The 26597-nt window shown below is 39.7% G+C and overlaps 1 protein-coding gene across 2 annotated transcripts in view; it reads left to right on the forward strand.

The window, feature by feature from the left end:
* Positions 1–26597, forward strand: part of slc38a4 (solute carrier family 38 member 4) — a 54041-nt gene that overhangs the window by 19230 nt on the left and 8214 nt on the right. For both annotated transcript variants that reach the window (XM_067999405.1, XM_067999406.1), the window contains 13 exons: positions 1165–1278; positions 10209–10346; positions 12318–12411; positions 12590–12705; positions 15645–15718; positions 16034–16126; positions 16556–16637; positions 18364–18446; positions 19163–19221; positions 19918–20202; positions 20289–20368; positions 20706–20806; positions 21062–21186. In XM_067999405.1, coding sequence (XP_067855506.1) covers positions 10228–10346; positions 12318–12411; positions 12590–12705; positions 15645–15718; positions 16034–16126; positions 16556–16637; positions 18364–18446; positions 19163–19221; positions 19918–20202; positions 20289–20368; positions 20706–20806; positions 21062–21186 — 1311 coding nt within the window. In that variant the 5' untranslated portion in view covers positions 1165–1278; positions 10209–10227. The remainder of the gene's footprint in view (positions 1–1164; positions 1279–10208; positions 10347–12317; positions 12412–12589; positions 12706–15644; positions 15719–16033; positions 16127–16555; positions 16638–18363; positions 18447–19162; positions 19222–19917; positions 20203–20288; positions 20369–20705; positions 20807–21061; positions 21187–26597) is intronic.

A 26597-nucleotide genomic window follows, 5' to 3' on the forward strand; every position in this document is an offset into this window, starting at 1 on the left:
CGGCACAGGCATGATGGGCTGAATGGCCTCCGTCTGTGCTGTAAGGTTCTACGATTCTATACATGTGATACATGAAATTTGGAGCCTGTGAAGATCCCTTGAGTGGCCACAGATTTATAAAGGCGGACTCTAGTTATTTGAACTTCATGTGTATGTTGGTTATTTTTTTCCACTCAGACATTAGATTTTGTAATGAAACAACTGTGGTATCCTTACTTTTACAGTATTTGCTGTAAACAGAACAACATGCTTCATGTGAAGCCAATTGAGCAGGGCACAAGAGAGCTACCAATGCCTGTGAAATTATACCCTGACAAGAGTCAAAGCTTTCAGAATAGAAGTGAGCAAAGGGGGAGGAAAGAACTTTCATTTATATAGCACCTTTCACAACCTCAGGGCATCCCAAAGCGTTTCACAGCCAGTGAATTACTTTTGAAGTGTAGTCGCTGTTGTCATGTAGGGAAACGTGGCAGCCAATTTGCACACAGCAAGGTCTCACAAACGGCAATGAGATAAATGACCAATTAAACTATTTTGGTGGCGTTTAATGAAGGATAAATGTTGGTCAGGACACTGGGAGAACTCTCCTGCTCATCTTCGAAATAATGCCGTGGGATCTTTTACGTCCACTTGAGAGGGGGGACAGGAGCTCTGATTAACATCTCATCTGAAAGGTGGCATCTCCGATATTGCAGCATTGCACTGGAATGTCAGCTGAGATTATGTGCTCAAGTCCTGGAGTGGGACTTGAACTCACAATATTCTCGCAGAGGTGAGAGAGCTACCATTGAGCCGAGGCTGACACCCCAAGGAAAGCCTGTTAGTTGAAAGAAATTTTTTAATCAAATTATCCAATAGTATGAATTAAACAATTTTAATAAAGTAGCACAGGAGGATTTTATTTTTTGCACAATTTGAATTAAAATAAACAAATAATTGAAATTAATCAGCTTTAAATTAAGACTAATAGACCTTTTAAGCATCTACTACAGGAATATCTATGTATGCAAGAGATTGTCTCTGCAAATTCAGATAAAATTCAGTAAAGATTCTGAGTTAATTGGAGACCTTAGCCTAGTTTAGATTTTTTTTTTAATTGGCCCATGTATTCTAACTGGTAATTCATATTGCCTAATTTGTGATTTTATTTTTTGTTTGCAACAGGTTACAAAATTCCCAAGAAAGATTAATTTCAGAATTATTAAGACTAAATCAAAAAAAGTTAAAGAAGCAGCAGTGTTCCATTAAGATTCACTTGAAGGAACTTGATTATTTGGGGTAGGTACACCTGATTTGTTCTTAAACTATTTTATTGTAATGTTGCAGATAATGCAGTGTTTTAATACAAATTCAATCCAGAGTGATTTCAGTTTAATATGTCCTAATCTAATGATATCAGGTTAAGGTCAAGTTTTATCCATATGTACAAAATGCTTCATTATATTGAATTATTGTGTAATGCTTATTTTATGTATACCTGTGGGTGAAGCACCATCACATAGTGAATAAATAAAGTTTCTGCTTCACACTTTAGCCTCAGCATGACTAATAGCTTCTAAAGATTGTTCCCACTGTGAACAAGGGAGCACCATGATCTCTCGATTTAATGAAAGGGAGAGACCGCTTCGATTAGGAAGCAGAAAAAAATGTTTAATCACAACTAAAACTAAATTTAATTTCTCCCTCTCTCTTCCCCCTCCTTCCGTTAATAAAAACCTTTACTATTAACATAACATTACTTTTACTTAATACTTTTATATTTTTGCATTTTTTAAAAAAACTATTTATTAATTTGCATCAGAATTTCATTTATACTGTCAAACGGAGAAATTCATGTAATATTATTTCAGCTCGGCTTATGTCTGTGGGGACGGATTTTGTTTCAATATCGTGAGTTATGCTGATATTTTTTATTCCTTCTTTACGTTCCCCCATGCTATCTAGAGAGGGCAGGCATCCATGTTGTTCTCAAGCCTTTGACAAAACTGCTCTGTAGCCAGCCCACTAGCATTATCCCAAAATGGCTATTATTCCTCCCTGGGATGACAATCCTTGTTTCCAATCCCTGCCTTCCTCTGGTTTCGCGAACTCACCATATAGGGAATTGAGGAAGAAAGAGGCACTGTTGTATTCTTTCCCTGCGTCACTGGAAATGACAAAAGACTTTAAAATTGGCATCTTAACCTCACTTAGAAACTGTTTATATACAAGTTTTTTCTACACTATATCAGCTATAACCTAAGCAAGGGATGTAATCACGTATTAGCAAACATAAAATGAAGCAGGAAATTATTTTCTCAAATATATTTTAGCTGTTTTTATTTGGGTTTTAATTTTATTACTTAGTTGTCATTTGTGATTTGTAGTACGGTATTATTGCCTAGGAAATAATTTAATGAGATTAGAGGATATGTAATTTTAATAACACAGACTGGTGTGTCATTAAACCTAGTAAGAATCCTGCATTTAAGAACTTCATTTAAAAGCTAGTGCTGTACCATTATTTATCAGTAGCTATTCCTATGATGCAGTCAACAAGCTTGGGTTAACTCTGTCATATTTATTAAAGCAGAGTAGTCCAGTATCAGCCCCTGTTCTAAAATAGTGTCTTTTTGTTTGCACGCTGTAGCCATAATGCTGTGCATGACAAGGTGTCTCATTTAAAACTCATTGTCTATAGCTACAGAATATGATAACATATTTTTGATGCCAGAGGAATGTTTTTCATACCATTCATGCATTCAATGCATCCTTCATTATTTTGATTTATTTAAGATCTGTACTCAGCTTAGCTCAGCTGTGTAAATATTTTCAACACAAGTGATTTTTTAAAAAAATAGCCGTAATCTACTGTATCTGAGCACATTATTCTACATTAAAGAGATTTTGCTCTTTTACATGATACTGGTTACAAGATAATTTTTTTTTATTCGTTCATGGGATGTGGGCGTCGCTGGCAAGGCCAGCATTTATTGCCCATCCCTAATTGCCCTTGAGAAGGTGGTGGTGAGCCGCCTTCTTGAACTGCTGCAGTCCGTGTGGTGAAGGTTCTCCCACAGTGCTGTTAGGAAGGGAGTTCCAGGATTTTGACCCAGCGACGATGAAGGAACGGCGATATATTTCCATGTCAGGATGGTTTGTGACTTGGAAGGGAACGTGCAGGTGGTGTTGTTCCCATGTGCCTGCTGCCCTTGTCCTTCTAGGTGGTAGAGGTCGCGGGTTTGGGAGGTGCTGTCGAAGAAGCCTTGGCGAGTTGCTGCAGTGCATCCTGTGACTGGTACACACTGCAGCCACAGTGCGCCGGTGGTGAAGGGAGTGAATGTTTAGGGTGGTGGAAGGGGTGCCAATCGAGTGGGCTGCTTTGTCCTGGATGGTGGTGAGCTTCTTGAGTGTTGTTGGAGCTGCACTCATCCAGGCAAGTAGAAAGTATTCCATCACACTCCTGAATTGTGCCTTGTAGATGGTGGAAAGGCTTTGGGGAGTCAGGAGGTGAGTCACTCACCGCAGAATACCCAGCCTCTGACCTGCTCTTGTAGCCACAGTATTTATGTGGCTGGTCCAGTTAAGTTTCTGGTCAATGGTGACCTCCAGGATGTTGATAGTGGTGGATTCGGCGATGATAATGCCGTTGAATGTCAAGGGGAGGTGGTTAGACTCTCTCTTGTTGGAGATGGTCATTGACTGGCACTTGTCTGGCGCGAATGTTACTTGCCACTTATCAGCCCAAGCCTGGATGTTGTCCAGGTCTTGCTGCATGCGGGCTCGGACTGCTTCATTATCTGAGGGATTGGGAATGGAACTGAACACTGTGCAATCTTCAGCGAACATCCCCATTTCTGACCTTATTATGGAGGGAAAGTCATTGATGAAGCAGCTGAAGATGGTTGGGCCTAGGACACTGCCCTGAGGAACTCCTGCAGCAATGTCATGGGGCTGAGATGATTGGCCTCCAACAACCACTACCATCTTTCTTTGTGCTGGGTATGACTCCAGCCACTGGAGAGTTTTCCCCCTGATTCCCATTGACTTCAATTTTATTAGGGCTCCTTGGTGCCACACTCAGTCAAATGCTGCCTTGATGTCAAGGGCAATCACTCTCACCTCACCTCTGGAATTCAGCTCTTTTGTCCATGTTTGGACCAAGGCTGTAATGAGGTCTGGAGCCGAGTGGTCCTGGCGGAACCTAAACTGAGCATCGGTGAGCAGGTTATTGGTAAGTGCCGCTTGATAACACTGTCGACGACACCTTCCATCACTTTGCTGACATATCGTAGACTGATGGGGTGGTAATTGGCCGGATTGGATTTGTCCTGCTTTTTGTGGACAGGACATACCTGGGCAATTTTCCACATTGTCGGGTAGATGCCAGTGTTGTAGCTGCACTGGAACAGCTTGGCTAGAGGCGTGGCTAGTTCTGGAGCACAAGTCTTCAGCACTACAGCTGGGATGTTGTCAGGGTCCATAGCCTTTGCTGTATCCAGTGCACCCAGCCGTTTCTTGATATCACGTGAAGTGAATCGAATTGGCTGAAGACTGGGTTCTGTGATGGTGGGGATATCGGGAGGAGGCCGAGATGGATCATCCACTTGGCAATTCTGGCTGAAGATGGTTGCAAACGCTTCAGCCTTGTCTTTTGCACTCATGTGCTGGACTCTGCCATCATTGAGGATGGGGATGTTTACAGAGCCTCCTCTCCCCGTTAGTTGTTTAATTGTCCACCACCATTCACGACTGGATGTGGCAGGACTGCAGAGCTTTGATCTGATCCGTTGATTGTGGAATCGCTTTGCTCTTTCTATAGCATGTTGCTTCCGCTGTTTAGCATGCATGTAGTCATGAGTTGTAGCTTCACCAGGTTGGCACCTCATTTTTAGGTAGACCTGGTGCTGCTCCTGGCATGCTCTTTTACACTCCTCATTGAACCAGGGTTGATCCCCTGGCTTGTTGGTAATGGTAGAGTGAGGAATATGCCGGGCCATGAGGTTACAGATTGTGCTGGAATACAATTCTGCTGCTGCTGATGGCCCACAGCGCCTCATGGATGCCCAATTTTGAGCTGCTACATCTGTTCTGAATCTATCCCATTTGCACGGTGTTAGTGCCACACAACACATTGGATGGTGTCCTCAGTGCGAAGATGGGACTTCGTCTCCACGAGGATTGTGCGGTGGTCACTCCTACCAATACTGTCATGGACAGATGCATCTGTGACAGGTAGATTGGTGAGGATGAAGTCAAGTAAGTTTTTCCCTCGTGTTGGTTCGCTCACCACCTGCCGCCAATGATAGACATTGAAGTCCCCCACCCAGAGTACATTCTGTGCCCTTGCTACCCTCAGTGCTTCCTCCAAGTGGTGTTCAACATGGAGGAGGACTGATTCATCAGCTGAGGGAGGACGGTAGGTGGTAATCAGCTGGAGGTTTCCTTGCCCATGTTTGACCTGATGCCATGAGATTTCATGGGGTCCGGAGTCAATGCTGAGGACTCCCAGGGCCACTTCCTCCTGACTGTATATCACTGTACCACCACCTCTGGTCGGTCTGTCCTGCCGGTGGGACAGGACATACCCAAGGATGGTGATGGAAGAGTCTGTGAATTTGGCTGAAAGGTATGATTCTGTGAGTATGGCTATGTCAGGCTGTTGCTTGACTAGTCTGTGGGACAGCTCTCCCAATTTTGGCACAAGTTCCCAGATGTTAGCGAGGAGGACTTTGCAGGGTCGACTGGGCTTGGTTTGCCTTTGTCGTGTCCGGTGCCTAGTGGTCTGATGCCGGATGGTCTGTCCAGTTTTATTCTTCTTATGACTTTTTTTGGCGAGATTGTACAACTGAATGGCTTGCAAGGCCATTTCAGAGGGCAATTAAGAATCAATCACATTGCTGTGGGTCTGGAGTCACATATAGGCCAGACCGGGTGAGGACGGTAGGTTTCCTTCCCCAAAGGACATTAGTGAACCAGGTGGGTTTTTACGACAATCCGGTAGTTTCATGGCCACCAGTACTGATACTAGTTTTTTAATGTGTTTGCCAATATTTTGATTGACAAGTTACTACTAACTTGATCAAACCCCTGTAGTGTTAGGGAGGGAATCGGGCTTTAATGATAAGAATCCTGATTTTGCAAGAACAGTAGGTATGGGGTTGGGCAGGCCAGCACACCAGCTTTCCTGAGCAAATATGGTGGATGGGAACTTAATTTTGAGACGCAAGTCCCTCCCCTTTGAATAGGATACCGGCAAATGAAAAGCTTGCCCAGAGAGATTGGCCTACAGTTGTCTTGTCTGGGGGTGTGTAAAATTAGGAGAGGGAGCCGTCTCTGAAAGGGCAGCAGTTCGCCATTACAAAGGAAGGATAGCAGAAATATGGACTAATTGGTTTGACTGCAGCAAAACAGAGACAGATGGGCGACATGTCCCCTTTGATGCTGAAAAATTGGAGGTCCTACTGCAGGAGGCACACCAAAGGAGGGTGCTCTTATTTAGGGCTGTAAGATCCCCCTCCACTGAAAACACAGGTGCATTATTAACACTTTCTACGGTGCTTTTCATAGGAACAGGTGTAGGCCATTCAGCCCCTCGTGCCTGCTCCACCATTTGATAAGATCATGGTTGATCTGTGATCTAACTCAATATGGCAATAGCAACCGAGATCAACCAAGGAAGACATTGGCAGGAAAATACTCAAAAAGAAGAAAGAACTTACATTTAAATAGCGCCTTTTACGGCCTCAGGATGTCCCAAAGCACATTATAGCCAATGAAATACTTTTGAGATGTAGTCATTGTTGTAATGTAGGAAACGCAGCAGCCAATTTGCACACAAGCAAGGTCCCACAAACAGCAAGGTGATAATGATCAGATAATCTATTTTAGTGATGTCGGTTGAGGGATAAATATTTGCCAGGACATCATGGAGAACTCCCCTGCTCTTCTTCAAAATAGTGCCATGGCATCTTTTACATCCACCTAGGAGGGCAGATAGGGCCTCGGTTTATCGTCTCATCCAAAAGATGGCTCCTCCGACAGTGCAACACTCCCTCAGTACTGCACTGAAGTGACAGCCTGGATTATGTGTTCAAGTATCTGGAGTGGGATTTGAACCCACAACCTTCTGACTCAGAGGCGAGAGAGCTACCACTGAGCCAAGGCTGACAAAAAAGTACAAAAATGACAGGATACCCAGCAACCAGAACTAATTGTGCAAACTGTAATTGCAAATGCAAAAATAAAAATTAACAACAACTGTGGAACAATAATCTCTATTTCGGAAGTCTACTTGAGCAGGGCAGGTCCCAGATTTACCCACGTGTGGATTTCATGTGCTCAATGCCCAGCTGCTGAGGACCCTGAAAACATGGAAAATCTAGTTACACCCCCTCCCCTTATTTGAATAATTTCCTCTCCTGGAGCACACAGCCAGGCTCTGGCCTGATTTTTAATTCATTCTCGCCCTCAGCCAGGCACCACTTCTGGCCTAGAGCCATCTCAAAACCTACCATTAGGAGTGTAATTGTTGTATCAAAGCCACGTCATCCACATGCAGTGTGATTATCAGCGAGGTTTCTGCTTACCCTTATCTCCTCATTGCACAAGTCCTAATGCAGCTATTATATGGGCTTCAGCTTGTTACAAAAGTTGTTTCTACTGGTTAAAGGTAAATATTTGCTGAGTTTTTACTTATTGATATGAATAATGTGCTGTACCGTGCACTCATGTGCTGTATGTTCTGGGAACTGGAGCATGTAGTTGGGACAGGGCTAATTCAGCGCTGCAGAGAAAAACATGTATTAGGGCCGGTTTTAACTCTCGGCAGTGGTGGAAAATGGACGGTAGCAGATCGGTTGCCTGTTATGCACCCGGCACAATTTTCCTTCCATGGAAAGGAAAATCGGGGAGCGTGGGGGGTATAACTGGTGGCCGATCACCACCGCTAGAAGCCCTATTTATTCAAAAGCACTCTAAACCAAAGTGTGGCATCATGTACAGGGAGGTAGGATTCGTTATGGCGTTTATAGTTCGACTCTACAATTCCACACACAGTGAGTTCTGGATCTCATCAGAGATAACACGGGGGTGGAGGGGGTGCAGGGTATCAAGAATATCATCCTGAATCTCCTAATAATCATGATGTGGAGATGCCGGTGATGGACTGGGGTTGACAATTGTAAACAATTTTACCACACCAAGTTATAGTCCAGCAATTTTATTTTAAATTCACAAGCTTTCGGAGGCTTCCTCCTTCCTCAGGTAAATGTGAGTAATAATCAGTAACTGGGAGGGGGGGTAGGCCACCTAACTGGCTAGCTGTTGGTTTGATCTCTGAGCAGGGGAGTAAAAATAACACCACTGTTTGTGAACATAAACTGAAGATTTTTAAATGACTAAATTAAGTATTGAGCTACTTATTTTAAGTACCTCAGAAAGTTCAATTTATTTGCTGTGATTTTATTTTCATAGTGCAATCCATATTCTTTTTAACACATGTAGAAACATAAGATCATAACATTTCATGGAATCATAGAATCTTACAACACAGAAGGAGGCCCTGCATATTTTTGCTTTTCAAGTATATATCCAATTTCCTTTTGAAAGTTACTATTGGATCTGCTTCCACCACCCTTTCAGGCAGTGCATTTCAGATCATAACAACTCGCTGCGTAAAAAAATTCTCCTCATCTCCCCCCTGGTTCTTTTTGCTAATTGTCTTAAATCTTACCAACCCTGCCAGTGGAAACAGTTTTTCCCTATCTTAGAATCATAGAATGAAACAGCACAGAAGGAGGCATTCAGCCCATTGTGCCTGTGCTGGCTCTTTGAAAAAGCTATCCAATTAGTCTCACTCCCCTGCTCATTCTCCACAGGCCTGCAACTTTTTCCCCTTCAAGTATTTATCCAATTCCTTTTTGAAAGTTACTATTGAATCTGCTTCCACCACCCTTTCAGGCAGTGCATTCTTGATCATAGCAATTCGTTGCGTAAATTTTTTTTTTCCTCATGTCAGCTCTGGTTCTTTTGCCAATTACCTTAAATCTGTGTCCTCTGGTTACTAACCCTTCTGCCACTGGAAACAGTTTCTCCTTATTTACTCTATCAAAACCCTTCATGATTTTGAACACCTCTATCAATTTGCCCCTTAACCTTCTCAGCTCTAAGGAGAACAATCCAAGCTTCTCTAGTCTCCCCACATAACTGAAGTCCCGCATTCCTGGTACCATTCTAATTAATCTCCTCTGCAGCCTGTCCAAGGCCTTGGCATCCTTCCCAAAGTGTGGTGCCTGGAATTGGCCACAGTACTCCAGCTGGAGCCTAACCAGTGTTTTATAAAGGTTTAGCATAACTTCCTTGCTTTTTTACTCTATGCATCTGTTTATAAAGCCAAGGATTCCGTATGCCTTTTTAACAGCCTTCCCAGCTTGTCCTGCCACCATCAAAGATTTGTGTACGTACACCCCCACTCTATCAAAACTCATTATAATTTTGAACACCTCTATTAAATCTCCCCTTAACATTCTCAGCTCTAAGGAGAACAATCCCAGCTTCTCTAAATCTCTCCACATAACTGAAGTCCCTTATCCCCAGTTTTCCAACACAGAAGGAGGTCATTTGGCCCATCCTGCCAATACTGGCCTTTCGGATGGAGCTAACCACTCTTAATACCATCTCTCTGCCCTTTCCCTATATCCCTTTAATATTCTTTCTTTTCAAATTCTTACCCATTTAAATGATGTTATAGTATGTGCTGCAACAGCCACTTGTGGTAAAGCATTCCTTGTTTTAATAATGCTCTTTGTGGAAAAAAAATTCTCCTAATTTGCCCTTGGAGATGTATATTTTATTTATGTGCTCATTAACTGTTTAAAATTTTCTTTTTTTTATTGTTTTAATGGCATGATAGTCTCGCTACATCACCTGTGTAGCCTACTTTCTAACTTGGTTACATAATGAAACTGTTGACGTCAATGGAGGGAACAAGTGCCCTGACAAATATATGACAGCCCCTCTTTTAATATTTTACAGAAGAGTAAATATGAAAAGGCTAATGCATGGAATAGGTGTGCTAGCTATTACGCAGAGCGTGTTGACTCAATGTAATTTGTTTTCTTACTTTTATTAAACAGAACACTTTGTCCAGGAGATCAATACAGAAGTTGAAGAGAAATATCAAGCATCCTAAAAGATTTGAACGATTGTCTGTTTTCTTTTCCTACTAGCTTTGCCTTGACAAAAGAAATGGATCGCATGGAGCTTAAGAAAGTTAGTACTGAGGCTGATGATGAGAGTAACAGTGGAGACAGTATGGATGACAGCTATACTAAAATGACGGATTCAGAAAAAGTTACCATCAGCAGGTAAACGTGAAACCGCTAGGCTAAAAGACTATTAAAATCAATATTTTACAAGTGTATTCACTTCAATAACAGAAGAAAGTTTAAATAAATATGTTTTATTTAAAAAATGACTTCAGCTCTGTAATTTGATGTTTCACCTGAAGCTTTCACTTTTTAACTGTTACTGTGGGAGAGAAGTTGATGTTTCAAAAATTAACACAACACACGAATGAGACTCATTTTGATTTGATATTAACTGCCTAAAATAAAAGCACAACTTCTTTTGCGTATGTTCACGCTACAGTGAAATACACAGCCCAGCAGCAAAAACATGGAACTTATAACCAATCAAATTAAAGCGATTTGGAAAGACATAGAAATTTTCATCATTTACCATTAAATTGTTGAGTAAATTATCCACCATGCTGACTTCTTAACTAGATCGGTAATAATATTTCTTACAAGTGTTTAGTGGTATGGTTCTTGTCTTTTATATCAAGATGTTAATTGTAGGATGTAACACCAACTGAAAAGAACTACTTTGCAGACACCATTACTTAGCAATAATTTAGCAGAACTATAAACAGGGTTTAAATGTGACAATAGCAGTAAAGACTGGGATATAAATAGGATAAAAATCTTATACAGGCCAGAAGGGTTCAAAACAAACAATGCTTCAGGAATGGAAGGTATTTATTACAAAGTACTAAGAGAGACAAGGGAGGAGATTTGTGAGGCATTGGTGGTCATTGTGAAGGATTCCATGAAAACTGGGTGGAAAGCATCAGGTAGTTCTTCGAGGTGTTATGTTGGGGTGGGAGATTTACTGGTTGGGGTTCCCCAGGGATCAATGTTGCTACTTTTCTAATTTGCATGAATGGCTTGGATTCAGTTACTGTATGGAAATTGGACAAATTAGCAGCTGATACTATCTTTGGGGGAGGAATGCAGTTAATTATGAGTTGGCAGCTCTGGAACTACAAAAGAAGTCAGACAAAATATGTAAGTTGGTGGAACAATGACAAGTGTAATTTAATATGGAAAAACGTAAAGTATTGCGGATAAAATAACTGCTCTATGAGTGGTGTTGAAATAGCTAATGATGAACTTGAAAGAAATCAAGGGATCTTAATAGAGTCATCGGGGGGTGATTTTAAACCCCAAGAACGAGTGGGTTGGGGGCGGGTGGGAGTTGAGAATAATTGTTTTTTGGGTCGCGACCGCAACTCGGTTTTATTTCCAGGTTTAACGCGGCGCATAAAAGTACAGGCTTCCCACTGGGAATGCAAAGTCTGAAAATTTTGCGGTTGCGACCAAGAAAAACAACTATTTTCAACTCCCACCCACCCCCAACCCACCCGTTCTAAGGGTTTAAAATCACCCCGAACATGAACAACCAATATGGAGCAGAAATTAACAAAGCAAATAGAATGCTGAACTACATAGTCAAAGCAGTAGAATAGAAATTGGAGGAAGTTATGCTCAAACTGTATAGTGCCCTGGTCAAACCACACCTTGAGTACTGAATCCAGATCTAATGTTTCCTGCAGTCCTGAAAGTGAACACAGCATAATGCATCTGTGACATTCAAGCCCTGGAGGCAATTCTGAGAAGAACAGTGAGGAAAAAGTAGACACAGGAAATTAAACTAAACCTTGAGAGTAGAATAAGTGGTCACAGGTTCAAACTAGTAAAGGGAACACTTAGGGCTGATGTTGGAAAGTTTCCCTTCACATAAAGTGATCAACTTGTAGAAGGGACTTCTAGGTAGACTAGTGAAGAAAAAGGAATAATTTAAGATGTAATGATGAAGAGATGGTAATGTTTTTCTGATTGAATGAACAAAATGGGCCAAACGTCCATCTTCATCCATATTTATCTGGAGAGGTTAACGTGCTACATTTAAGGAGACGAAAATCAGTTTTGTGCCCTGGCTTGTGGCTGAAATTCCAGCAAACATTTGCCTTACTTTAATTTGCTTTCTTTCCCTAGTCAATTTGTTGATGAAGATGATGCTGAAAGTCAGAAGTTTTTAACAAATGGATTTTTAGGGAAAACAAAATATGAAGAATACCAAGAAGAATATGTAAGTAATCAATCCTGTCAGTCATAAATTTCCATCGTTTTCCATTTTGTCAGTTTTTTTTTGATTTCTTCCTATAAGTAGTGTAAAATATTCTTAGTTTTATGCTTAATGTAAAATTAATAGTAAATGTAGTGGATAATATGGAATTGTACTGACTTGCGTATTCGATTTTGTGCAGCATCCTGGAATGACATCGTTTGGAATGTCAGCATTTAACCTCAGTAATGCTATCATGGGCAGTGGCATTCTTGGCCTGTCCTATGCCATGGCCAATACTGGAATCGTACTATTTGTGTGAGTATTGAAAAATTATTTACCTCATAAGTATAATGGCAATAAGATATTACTGACTGAAATCTAAAATAATAGCGAAGCGGAGAGAACTCGTAAAACTGCATGAGCTGCAGTTGTCCAGTTGCAGATCTGTGCTGCCTGACCAATCGTGCCATTTTTTCAATATGGGTGTTTTCTACAACAAAAGTGAACACAACAAAAGGGCATTTATGAGATTGCATCTAAGGGCTGAAATTGCAATGATCCACTCACAGCGTTATAGCCTTTCTCCATGCGATCCTGGGTTGAAGATAAAACTGATACAATAGCCCCAATTCTCTGACCTGTACTCATCACCAATGAGGCTCCACTCCCTCTCTGGCAGTGGAGCCTCACAGTTTCAGCCCTTTACAATAGACGAAAGGGCCATTTTTCCTTAAAGGGCAGAGGTATTATTAGAATCATACAGCATTCCCCCGGCCCTGCAAAAGGTACATTACATTTTTTTTCTAATGTGTATCAGCAGAATCTCTGAGTCATCCCACCTAAGTCAAATGGAATGTAGACATACCCACAGTGAAAACTGTTTCAAGGGAAAATGTTTCTGATTAAATGTACCGTAACAGGGTATGCACATCAACATTTCAAATTAATTTAACTATAGATAAGGAGACAGTTCACATAAATCATCTAAACAGATCAAACACATTCCCTGTTGACCTGTTGTCTTTTTGGAGTTGGTGGACACTCTGTGCTTTCCCAGCACCTTCTATTTCATTTTCAAACCTGTTTTATTTCCATGCCTGACCCTCAGGTTTTCCATCTCTCTCATCTCACATTCTCCTTATGCCTCTCACTGCCTTAGCTATTCACATGTCCTGTGGTTCTTTAATGTCTTTTATTTCTTCAATGCTACTTTCTATTACTTGACTGAGATGATCTGTTACATCATTCCACTGATGGACCTCTATATGTTTGTTTTAAAATGCCTATCCAACTCCTATTTTTCTGGTTATCCTGAAGGGTGTGCACCCGACTGTTCTCTCCACAGATGCTGATTGACCTATTGTGTGTTTACAGCTTTTTATTTCTAACATATAAAGTCATTGCTAAAAATGCTTTTTTAAAAAAAAGTTACACTAGCACTGGAGAAAAAGTTCACATCAGCACAATGCCACTTGAAACTTAAAACTAACATTAAATAGGGTAGACTGAATTACTGTAGAGTGAAGTTTGTACTTCTTGGCTACAATTGTTATTAAGAGTTATTAAGGGCGAGTCTCCTCCTTTTGAAAAATGGTGAGCAAATGTTAAGCTGGAGAAGTAAGGAAGGAAACAGAGGAATGGCACAGTAGGCAATCCTGTACTATATAGGATAACAACTCTTGACGAGCAGTGGCAGCTGTCGGTTATTTCTGTAAAGAGACCCACGATTACATTACTATGTAACAGAGAGCTCCAGGATCAGTCAATATCTGATTGGCCAGAATTTGTAAATATATGTGAAAGTAATATGAAACATTGCTGTAACTGTATCCACAATATTATCAGTGATCAGTGTACATTGGCACACACAACATTTAATTTAGATTTTATAGCTAAAGGGCAAATATTATTGATTTGATATGCAATCATTAAGTACAAAACTTTAAGCAGAGTATATAGTCTAATGCTTTGGTACAAAATTAGTATGTTCTCAACTAACTATTTTGGGTCTATTTTATAACAACTGTCCCCCAAAACTTATCTAGTCTTAGATTATTTTTGTTTGTTTTCAAACCAATGTCTAGTCTTCATAAACTTGTTGGAAGGCCAATAGTTCTCATGATTTATGAACATAGCTTTAGAACTATATAAAATTGATCAGAGTCTACAGTCTGTTTAAAATAAAAATTTGCTCTAAAGAACTTTAATACTATGACAATAGTTGGTTGTAGAAAAAAGAGCTCATATTATAAGAGAATGTTAAAACAATTGCCACCATTAAATTCGTATTTGTATAATGAGTCTGATGTGAAGGGTGCTGCCTTGTTCTCAATCAATGCTTTGAGTGCACGATTGGTTGAAATACAAGCCTTCTGTTTGCTTCATCACACAGTCTGAGAACCATCGAGTTTTTCACAGAGTATGATTAGAATATTGTGTTTTTCACTTAATCTATTGTAAATGCAAAAATTATATCTGTAATTATATATCATAATGTAGGTATCATGAGCCAGGACATTATTTAAGAATATTAGACTGGGGAGAACAAGCTTATTTTTTGCAGAATTCCAAATAATAAAAAAATGAAAAGGATACATAACATTTAATGTAGCTTTTAACTGATCCCTGCATTAAAAAGGTTGTATCCAATTGAAAAGATCATTTCTTCCTACAGTAACACTGTGCTACTTTGTTTTAAAACTAGAACACATCCATAATGACTCTTCCTCTTTTCACTTTTATTATTCATGTTACGTTTCTGGTACTTTTGAAGGAAAGTCTGAGGGAAATGAGCATATTATAAACTTTTAACTAAGTCTATCTAGGTTAAAATCTAAAACAGAAAATGTTGGAAGCACTCAGAAGTTCAGTCAGCACCTATGGAGAGAAGGAGATTCTGTAGTTGAAATTTGTCTCTTCTCTCCACAGATGCTGACTGACTGCTGAGTGTTTCCAGCATTTTCTGTTTTTGGTTCAGATTTCAGCATCTGCATTTTTTTTTGCTTTTTGTCTAACTAGTTAGAACTGGCCACGGTAGAGTTCACAAATAACTAAACTGATGTTTTGTACTCAAAACCAAAGGGGTAACAACAGTGAATAAATTGAAGCATTAAACCGAGGACTTCCGTCAAATGTTAAAAACTTCATAAAGAGTTACTTGATACAAACAAATACTATGCCTGCTGTTTACACTCAAGAGATATGCATAGTTATTTTTCAATCCTTTTGGTAAATCACCTTTTGTTCGCTTACAGGATCCTGTTATTTGCAGTGGCAATATTATCCTTGTATTCTGTTCACCTCTTACTAAAGACAGCAAAGGAAGGAGGTATGGCCAATAGTGTTTCTTGAGATATTGCAGATACTGTTTAGCAGCATATGTTGAGACACAGAGGTAGAAATCCATCATGGGTGGTAGGGCTAAACAGGTGGTGGCACATCATCCGCCCATTATACTCCCTGCTTGATAGTCAGTTCTATTGAAGTCGGTGAAACTGAGTTTTGGGCGGAGAGTATAAACGGGCGACTGATTCAATCCCGTATGTTTTGCATTACCGCCCAAGACGGATTTCTACCCCATAATACCCATGCTCGTAATGTCATCAATTTGTTTAACTGAAGTCTTTGTTTTTTTTAAAATCAGGTTCTTTGATTTACGAGAAATTAGGAGAGCGAGCATTTGGCTGGCCGGGGAAAATTGCAGCTTTTTGCTCTATTACAATGCAAAATATTGGAGGTAATGAATTGTTTTATATATATATATATTTATAATTACCCGGTGCTCTGGAGCTCCCCTGTATAACTTTTCTTTTTCTTTTTCTTTTTCTTACCGATTTTATCCACTCTCTCGTCTCCTGAAGGAGTTGCCTTTTTGCTGGGGTGTGGGATGATGAAATGCTGGTCAGCCTCCAGTAGCTTACCCCCACCATGTTGGAAAAAATACTGTGATGCAAGCTGAATTTTTCCACAGCGCAACAGTATATGCTGGTTGGAGGGTTTTGTTTGCGAGTACACTATTCACATGCAAAATCACTCCCCCGCCCCCCAAAAAATAAAGCAATATTCTCCTGTCATTCTCAAGTTCCTTAACCCTAAGTTTTGCTAAAACTGAATTGAATGAAATTTATAACAGCATTGCATTCTAATAAAACTATTCCTGTTGCAGCTATGTCAAGTTACCTATTTATAGTCAAATACGAACTACCAGAAGTAATTCGAACATTTATGGGAATTGAAGAGGTCAATGGGTATGTATCTTGGTTTTAAAAGTAACCTTTTTATAACTGTATTTCGCAGCTCATTACTAATGAATAAAGCAATAGTTGTATTGAGAGTGACTAAAGGTCCCTTCCTCACCATCTGAGTTTCGGTTTCAAAAACTAGCTATTTTCTTTCTAAAATGAGGAAAGTCCCTTCCCGGTTCTTGGTCATAAATGAAGTTTCTCAGCTCAGCTGCCTTCTGATTGACACTTCCGCCGGGAATTTTTTCAGCGGTTCTCCTGACGTAACTTCAGTGGAAGGTCGGCAGAAATCCATAGTTATGCCGGCTGATCCGGAGAGTCATTCAATGATAATCCCATAGCTGGAATCAGTCGAACAGTGCCCTCCAGAGTGTGGAGACCAAAGCAGCAGTCCTCCAAATAAATCCGATCTATTATAATTTTATTTTTAAAATTATTTTTCACTTTTATTTCTGTGATATCACAGTTAATGAACTTTTCAAACATATATGCCAATTTATTCGTTTTTCTCTCCTCTCATGAAGATGATGACCCATAACCCCACTAGTATCTTAAGTTTCCGGTACTTTATCCTCTAATACCTTACCCATTGGCCATTCTTTATTTGTGAGCCCGAAACAGTGAGTGTCAGCAAGCTGGTCACTGATGGGAGGGCTTCACAGCCAAACCTCAACTGACATCCGCACCCGCACACTTTTCAGAAGGGGTCATAAAAGCTATTAGGACTGACAATCCTGGCCTATTTTACATTAATAAATCTGCATCCATGGTGGAAAGAAAACAGTGTATATTCAAGATATACTGCAGCGGTTCAAGAAGGCGGCTCACCACCACCTTCTCGAGGGCAATTAGGGATGGGCAATAAATGCTGGCCTCGCCAGCGACGCCCACATCCCGTGAACGAATAAAAAAAAATATGGTCCAGGCCATGAAACAAAGCATGCTGTGGGGGACACGTATTGCAATATGAATCAAATGTTTTTAGGCTAATATGAGATAGATATTTGCAACAATGTAATCATTACAAAATAAAAATTCTTTATGATAAGTATTGTGGAAGATTGATTATTGCAAAACATGTATTGATTCAGTACAAGTTAAAATACTGTCCACTTTCACAAACACGATGCTAAGTCCTGCTTAATTTTCTAAGCAAAGTACTTGATAAATCATAAAAATTCAATGAGTAAAGTTTCAATAGACTACTGTATTTCCATTTTTATAAGACGATTGCCTACTCTCCAATTCAAAAAACCTACAACCTGCGTCATGGCATGTGTGGAAAGCGGGAAATTCCATTGTAATGCATGTTGACTGTTCCGTATTTCCATACACTTCCAATGCTTTGTAAGGGTGGAGAGCTGGAGATTGGGAAACGGGAAGCTGGAGAGATATGAGCACGTTGTCCAGAATAGCTAGAAGAACAGTGGGATCAGGCTAGGAGCAGGGGAGTGTGCAGCCCAGAGTGAGATACAGTTCCATGCACCACAATGACTTGTGTAAGAGACGACAACCATTTTCAACCCACACACACTGACCTAAGTTTCTAAACTTGTACCTGGTAGTTATCTGAATATTTATTTTCAAGGGATCTGGGGAGATTTATTATGTTCACCTTTGAACCACATTCCTGGTGGAAAGATATAAAGCAATTTGAGTTTGAAAGATGCAAAAGTTATTTTATTTGCAGCTTTGCTGGAAATTTATAATGAAATGTAAATTTCTCTTTCAGTGAATGGTACATGAATGGCAACTACCTTGTTGTAATTGTGTCGCTGTGTATAATCCTGCCTCTGACTTTTCTGAAGAATTTAGGTAAGCTGTTTCTCTTATACATAATACTTCTGTAGTCTAGGAGCAAGATTTTATTTCTGCTGCTTGTGCCAGCAGTATTGCAACACTAAATGGAGTCCTGAGTGCTGCAGTGTTAAAATTGAATTATAAGCACCATGTGAAATGGAGTTTAAGGTTGCCAGCTGTTATCAAAAACTAATTCAAGTGTTTTTCTGGTATAATTAAACAGGACCATCAGAAAGGACTGGCCTCTTACAATTTAGAGGGGTACTCTTTCCCTATCACAGGACTCCAAAAATACTGCTTCACAGCTGTAAATACTTGTTATAAAGTTAACATGTGCCTCAGGGTATCTTACTCAGGATATCTCATTGGTACCTTGCTTTTGATAAAGCCTTAACAAACTGGTAATGGAATGGTTTTACAAAACAAAAGTGCAGAAATTGCACTCTTTCAGTAACGACGTTTTGACCCAATTGAAATGGAGTATCAAAATACATATTTTGTTTCGAGGTCAATTTTCATAAAACCGCAGTAATTATCACCAGCATAGGTAATGTGACCCATTGAAATCACTCAGAAACAACTGATCGTCTATTATGATGTTAGTATAATAATCATAATTGTTTACTGACCACATATGCAGATATTTTGTTCAAAGAATATGTGGTTATTATTGTCATAGAAGCAAAAAATATATAAGTTAAATCACTAATATTTTCTTTCGCCCTATGCAGGTTACCTTGGTTACACAAGTGGATTTTCTCTTTCTTGTATGGTCTTCTTTCTTGGCGTTGTAAGTATGGCCAGACTACATTAAACAGTAAAGCAGGGCTAGTGTTGGAATGGGCAGATTCTGTGCTGGAATGCAGACTGGCAATAGATCCATCAGTTTATATCAGTTTAAGATCCTTGCTTCAGAAGAGAACTTGCCCATTAAGATAGTATATATGATATAATAGCAGGAATTTATAATCACATCTGAGCATCAATGGCAGAGAAATGTAAGTGCTCCCATGAACAGTGACCATAAGAACCCATTTACTCTTTGTGTAGTAGTATTAGAGCAGTAACACTCCCAACCTCAGCATGACGGCATAGGTTCAATTTTATCCGCTGCTCAGCTCATAGTCTGAACCATGCCAAGCAGGGAGCTGTTAGGCAGAAGTCTTCGTCGAGGGGAGGGATAATTTGATTGGGATCTTCTGCCTGGATGAAACCTTGTGACACCCACCCATGGAGGGTATCTTCAGAAAGCACATTGCTGGCCTGCCCTGTCAGGTTAAAGATGCTACATAAATGAAAGTTGTTGTTCTATCTACCAATTCTGTATAATATACATTCAGTCTGTTTGAATAAGTTGCTTCCCCCTCATATAAAAAATCTTCTTTTGTAGTATGGAGGATTGCCCTGCACCTTAGCTATATTTGCACTGTATATTTTGCACAAAACATTCATATTTTAAAGTAAACCTACTAAAATATTCTTCCAGGTAATATATAAGAAATTTCAGATCCCCTGCCCGTTGCCTGCATTTGGTCATTATTCAGGAAATCTGACAGCACTGGCAAACACGACAGGGCACGTGGCAACAATGTATCCAATGGTACGCAACAAAACCACTGATCATGATGTGAACCTCATGATGCCCTATGTTAATAGTCACACCGTGACACATGAAGAAGATGATTCCCACATCCACATTAACGGTGTCAGTTATGAAGCCCATCATGAAGACGACATGTGCAAACCAAAATACTTTGTGTTCAACTCGCAGGTATGCCAGACTTTAAATGAATTTAGGAAACAATTCCCTTGTACAGGCTAGCTCAGTATTTCATGTTCTTTTTTTCTCTTTTTCAGACAGCCTACACCATTCCAATTTTGGCCTTTGCGTTTGTGTGTCATCCTGAAGTACTCCCAATATACAGCGAACTTAAAGAGTAAGAACTTCCTACGTAACCTTTTAGTGTTGCAGCATGTTGCTTTTCTAAACATTCCATGTAAAAATGCACTAAAGTATTAAAGGAGGATTAAAGTCTAAGAGGAGTATTCCCCCACGTTCTATTTAAAAAAAAAACAAAATTGAAGAAGTTTTTTCCTCTTATTGTCAACTTTTTTCACTTCCTATGGAGAGCTGTCAATTCAGGCCTTCATCTGGGGTTCCGCTAACGTATGTTATGTAGGTAGCCGAGTGTGGGTCCTAGAACGAAAAAAAGATCTTTCATTGTGTAAGCGAGGTATCGTGCAGAGAATTAAAAAATTCTGTTAACTTTTTAGCCGATCTCGAAGGAAAATGCAGCACGTCTCTAATGTCTCGATTACTGCAATGCTCGTCATGTACCTGCTGGCTGCTCTTTTTGGCTACCTGACCTTTTACGGTGAGTCAGAATGCAAGAAATGATGAGAAATAATCCGCCGTACTCAGTTTGATAATCCAAACATTTGTTTCTCTTAGAATCACATGCCACAAAGTGCACCATCAGTGGTGAGGGTTTTTGTTTCAGTATTACAATTAATGTAACTCCCAAAATGTCAAGTGAAAGTATAATAAAGTGCTAACGTTTGCTGCTCAGTTTATCTTTTTGCTTCCAGACAAGGCTAATTATGGTTGTGCTTTTTCTTTCCCCACATAGGACAAGTTGAAACAGAATTGCTTCATACCTTTACAAAAGTGTACACATTTGACACTCTACTGTTGAGTGTTCGTCTGGCTGTGCTGGTGGCCGTCACACTGACTGTGCCCATTGTGCTTTTCCCGGTAAGTAGGAACGTGGCTCATGATGACCCCAAATTTTCAAACACAAATGGTTACTTTTTTGTTACTTTTGAAGATTTTCCATGTTTAATACTGATGGAAAATCAATAAAGCTTCGTAACCACAACAGCATGGTGCCCAGATCTAGTCTAGTTTGTCACAATTGTAATTCAGGTGTTCTTTTACACTGAGATATGATTGTGAGTGAAGTTGGAGTTGACAGATTCATACAAAGTGTCCATCAAAGCAGTACTTGTGCTTATAAAAATGTGAACTTGGGCTGCAGTATGATGGCAAGAACATCGTCAGTGAGACCCGAGTTCAAATCTAACCCAGATTGGTAGGGTAAACGTTTCTCTCAGCTGTAAGGATCCAGAAACAAATTTGGGCAATCGCAACCCTGTAGTTGCAGTGCACAGTACAATATACCCCATAATGAGGATAAATAGACAGCTGGATTGGAAAAATGGAAAATTCACATTGGCACTCTTCAGAGTAAAGGGAGCTGAACTCTGCAATCAGTCGTCTATCCCTGACCTTGGAGTGCCTAATGCTGACACCTGGAGGAGAATTCCCCCCCCGCCCCCACCCTGCTCAGCAGAAACCAGCAGGGGGTGGGGGGCAGTTAAAATGGAGCAATCCACTTATCCTTGTGCTGGGGACCAACCCCTAGTTCTCCAGCATCCTCCAAGCCACCCGATTTTAACAGCCAGGCAGCTGCTTCCCATGGACTTCCCACTTGTTTTCATTGGGAGATCTGCAAGCGGCATGCTGATCAGGCCCGGCCATTAAAATCGGCCGAGCCTCCCTGCTACCGTTCTGTCCAGCCAGCCTCTCTCGAGGCTACGTTTCCGCCCTGGAGTTAAAATCGACCGCTCAATGTCTTGGAGTGGAATCATTTTCATATTGGCACTAATATCATCACCTTGATTATAATTCTGGAACAAAATTTTAATAAGAAAAGAACACCCTAAAACGTACCCCTTACCCAAAAGATCCAATAAGTCTGAATTTGCAAGTGGCAATAATTAGTTGGATGCACTAGTATAAACCGTTATAGTTAGCACTACTAGAAAATAACTGGCATGTGTTCAGTAAGTTGTGTTGTATAAACAAAAATCATTGAAGGCCCTGCTATCTAAAGTTGTGCAGTACTGACTGTTCACTTTATAGGGATGAAGTAAAATAAACATTCTAAAATTCTCAGTGGAAATGTTTCCTTAAATGATAATAAGAGAGTTCAGGCATTTGTTGCTGGAAATAAACTGATGTTTAAAGGTGAAGGAAAGTTTAGGAGGCGGAATCCTTTTCAAAGTATTCTCCCATTGTTTACTTTAAAAAAATGACTTGCCTTTTTTTTAAAGTCAGATTACTGTTGGGTTTCCTTGCCTCTAGCTCTTTCTGGTGACTAGGAGGAGCCCCGTGCATTCTAGAACAGCTCCATTCAATGAAGTCCATCCTGGGAGGTGATCCAGAGCTGGCCAACCCTTGAAAAACTCACTAGTGCTACATACTTCACCAGCAGTATGTTTTCCTAGGGTCAAGCAGTGTTGGATCAGACCTCAATCACATGGTCCAAAGTTGCAGCTGCCCTTGTAATGAATGGAGCTGCTCCGAGTCACATTGTCCCCTCCCTTCAACAATGTCACCAAAGTGGCCAGAACACAAGGAGATCCAGCCTGGTGGGTTGCTCTGCATATCATAAATTTGGTGTTTTTAAAATATCATCAAGCATATTTTTGTAATCTTTATTAAACAGGTAATGAGGAGCTACATTGAACAATATCTTCTTTCATGTTAAAGCAGATAAATTGGGTACAACTGTACCATTCATTTTATAAACAGAAATCATTGGGAGGTGATTAAAGAAAAGGAAAAGAAAACGGTGTCAAGGAAGCTCTTTATATTGATTTATTTCCAAATGAATCTGAGTTTTTGGGCCCTTCCTGACAGGTGTTTATGTGAGTTTTCACTCTGGTTTGATCCAACAGGTGTGAAGAGCAATGACTCTTCAAATCTCTTTCTTGCCCTTCTTGCCAGATCAGCCACAGTGGTGGCTCGTGTTTTGCACACTGGCAGCTTCAACTTTCTGCTTAGGCCTGCAGGCCAGCTCACTTCAGCTTGGGAATTTCGGGTAAGCCAAATCAGGCAGCACAATATCCCTAGTTCTAACAATCCAGGTTTTCATAAAGGTGACAAGACTATTTTACTGCTCACTCCATCTTGATAAAATAAATTGAACTTTTTTATAATTTACTACAGTATATCTTACTTTAAATGTATGTCAAAGCTGCTAAACTACAGCATAATGAAATTCCTATTGATACAACTCTTGGTTAGGCTGAACATATTTGACTTCAGGATCTCTAACTTTTGACTTGGCTCTTGACATGCAAATAAATTCTGTCATTGTAAGTTTGTTAGGATAAGAGTTTATTATAAAGAAAGAACTTGCATTTTTATAGTGTCTTATCACATCATCAGGATGTCCCAAAGTGTTTTACAATCAATGGATTACTTTTGAAGTGTAGTCACTGTTGTTATGTAGGTTAGGTAGGGAGTTAAATATGGCACTCATATGTAGCAATATGAATAAGGCTTAGAAAAAAGTTCTAAATGATTCATTTAGGCTTGCTGAGGAGGAAAAGCCTTTGAATGCAGGAATTATATTTCAAGGATAAGTGATGTGTGGTGATTTTATTAGAAAATGCATTCTGTATATTCAGGTAGAATTAGGTAGTTCATTATACATAAACCATTACTTTTCAGAGGTGTCTAAAAGCCATGCTATTTGGAGAGTTCTTGGGAAGTCTTCCCCTATTTGGTTTCATAAAACAAAGCACTTTTTCAGAGGACATCTGCTAACTGTGCAGTCATTTGCAATGTTCTTTCTTAGTTACTTGCCTCAGAGTGAACTAAATTAATATATGTGAGGAGAGGGAGGAATGAGCATGGCAATGACGCAATATATTTAAAATTGTGTTTATTTGGAGACTGGGCAAAAGTAGCACATTGTTCTGAATCCTGGATTCAAATCTTGCCTAGACTGATGGGATGGAAGTCACCCTGGGTAGCTAAGAGGTTCCCATATGAAATAGGTTTGAGCCATCTTAGGTTGTGGTTTTGTACAAATTGGCACTAAACTGTAATCTCACTCTGAGGACATAAGGATGGCTACTGTGGGAAATGGAGACTTTCATACTGGTACAAGTAGTGGGTGCTCTTCTGATCTTGAATTTAGCGGAAGGATTACACAGCTGTGCTGTACATAACCCGGGAGTGCTTGAGGTGCCCAACAGAGAAAAATATTCAATTTTCTCACTACTGACATTCTTTTCCTTGATAAGCACAAAAATTAAAATAAAAGTGTTTTTGATTAATTAACCTTCATTAATAATTTGTTTTAATTTACTTATTGAATTAATTTATAATCCTAGAAATAAATGTGTTCAGCCTAATGGGAAAGACATCTGGATAAACTTTCTAATCTTAATTCTTGAATGACCTTTAATGAAACAAATTAAAATGAGATTGGTGTCTTTAATTATCAATGTTGCATGAACAAAATCAACCTGCTTTGAGTTCATTTGAAATAGGGAAAGACTAGCATATGCAAGAGTACTTGATTAGCGTCTTGTCGCGGGCATAGTTTAAGATTTAAAAATGAATGTAATCCAGTGTGAACCAGTTTTGTATGACTACTACCACAAGGTCAAGCTTTTGAAGAATCTGGACTATAGCAGAATGGTTTTGTCATGCAGAGCTTAATTGTTACAATATCAGAAAGCTCCTTCATTATCAACTGTCACGTTATTTGCAAAGACAATGCTGTAGTTCTTTTCACCATAGGATCTGATCATTTTATTAGTGAGAGGCGGCACTTCCAGTGGAGGCATATAAGGCAGACTCTGGGGTGAGTTTAAGTGTAATGTATCTCAGAACTTTTACGGTTCTATCACAAAAAACAATTACCTTTTAAGGTGGTATCGAGTGCCCTAATCATTGAAATGTAGCCTAGGAACACATTAGTGATATTTTGGGTTATCTTGCAATGACTAATTTTTGTCTGATCTTTGCTTGTCTCATTTTGATTACACAATCTTTCCAGCATTTAGCAAATGCTACAAACAAGCATTTGATCTGGCTGCATGGTACTGCATTGAAGCACTTGTTTCACATTATATGGCTTCCTGCAATTGCTTTTTAATTGTAATTAAGGCCACAGTTAAATGTTCCTTTTAGAGATTCCCCCCTGTTACTTTGTCTGCATTACAAAAATTATCTGCAATGTGATGCATATAGAGCTTGTTCGCTGTTTGTGTTTATGAAAGTCCCGAGGCCTAGGACTAAGTGTTGCCTTTGAGTGCCGATTGATCCAAATTGAGCTAAGGCAGATTTAGATTTTTCCAAGTTCTCTCTGGATTGATTGCCACCTCAGCTTATTCCATATAAATGAAATGGGAGATGGTAGAAGAGGTCACACCTGAAGCTGTACAATAGTACTGATCTGGAGATCTTTAACCGAGAGATCTGTAAGGTGCTGTTTCAAATGCAAACTTTGATTTTGACCAACGTTCTTGTCCTGTGGCTGTAGAGTTTAGTTCATCTGCTGTGTCCGATATGAAATAAATTTGGGCGATCTTAACTGAGTTTCTTATTTGCAAGAGTCTACAGCACAAGACAACCCCTAATTTGGCACTAAATTGGCTATCTCAATCAGGACACAGATGGCTAATGTCAGATATGGAAAAATGTTCTGTTGGTGCAGCAGGAGGCCCTCTTCTGAAGTTAGGGATGAAGCACGTTGTTGGGCAGAGTTAAAAGAGCTTTATTCTGCATCTAACCAAGAACACCTGACCTGGGAGTGCTCGATGCTGACATCAGGTGCCTGAAATGGAAAATATTCCATTTCTCGCCTTACTGAACACAAAATCTTCACAAAAAGTGCATTTCATTGCATTAAAAAAGGATACTTTAGTGAAAAAATGTGCATGCAGATAACCTGTGACTCATTTTTTCTCTTAATCTGCAAAATTGCTATTCATTCATTCAAGAATAGGTAGTGGGATATCTGTCATGCTCAGTCCTCATTACTGTGACTAATACCTAAAGGCATGTTTGCTGCATGCAAAGAATAAAGGTGACACACTATTATTGCTTACTATACTTTAATACAAGACTTTGAAGATTATCTTTAGAATATTCTCTCCTATAAGTGAAAGAGTTTAGAACTACGCCTTGCATGCTGAAAGTTACAATTTCATGAGATGTTTCTTCAGAGAGCATTATACTGACCTAGTAACCTACTATGTGCTATAGTGATCGAAACACTGTATAAGGATTTTAAAATATAAGACTTGACAAACTGCTTATGTGGTATTTTGTGGCCTGCTGTCTGTTAAATAAAAGGTTAA

This window comes from Heptranchias perlo, chromosome 18 (assembly GCF_035084215.1).
Source record: "Heptranchias perlo isolate sHepPer1 chromosome 18, sHepPer1.hap1, whole genome shotgun sequence".
In the NCBI taxonomy this organism is placed as follows: domain Eukaryota; kingdom Metazoa; phylum Chordata; class Chondrichthyes; order Hexanchiformes; family Hexanchidae; genus Heptranchias; species Heptranchias perlo.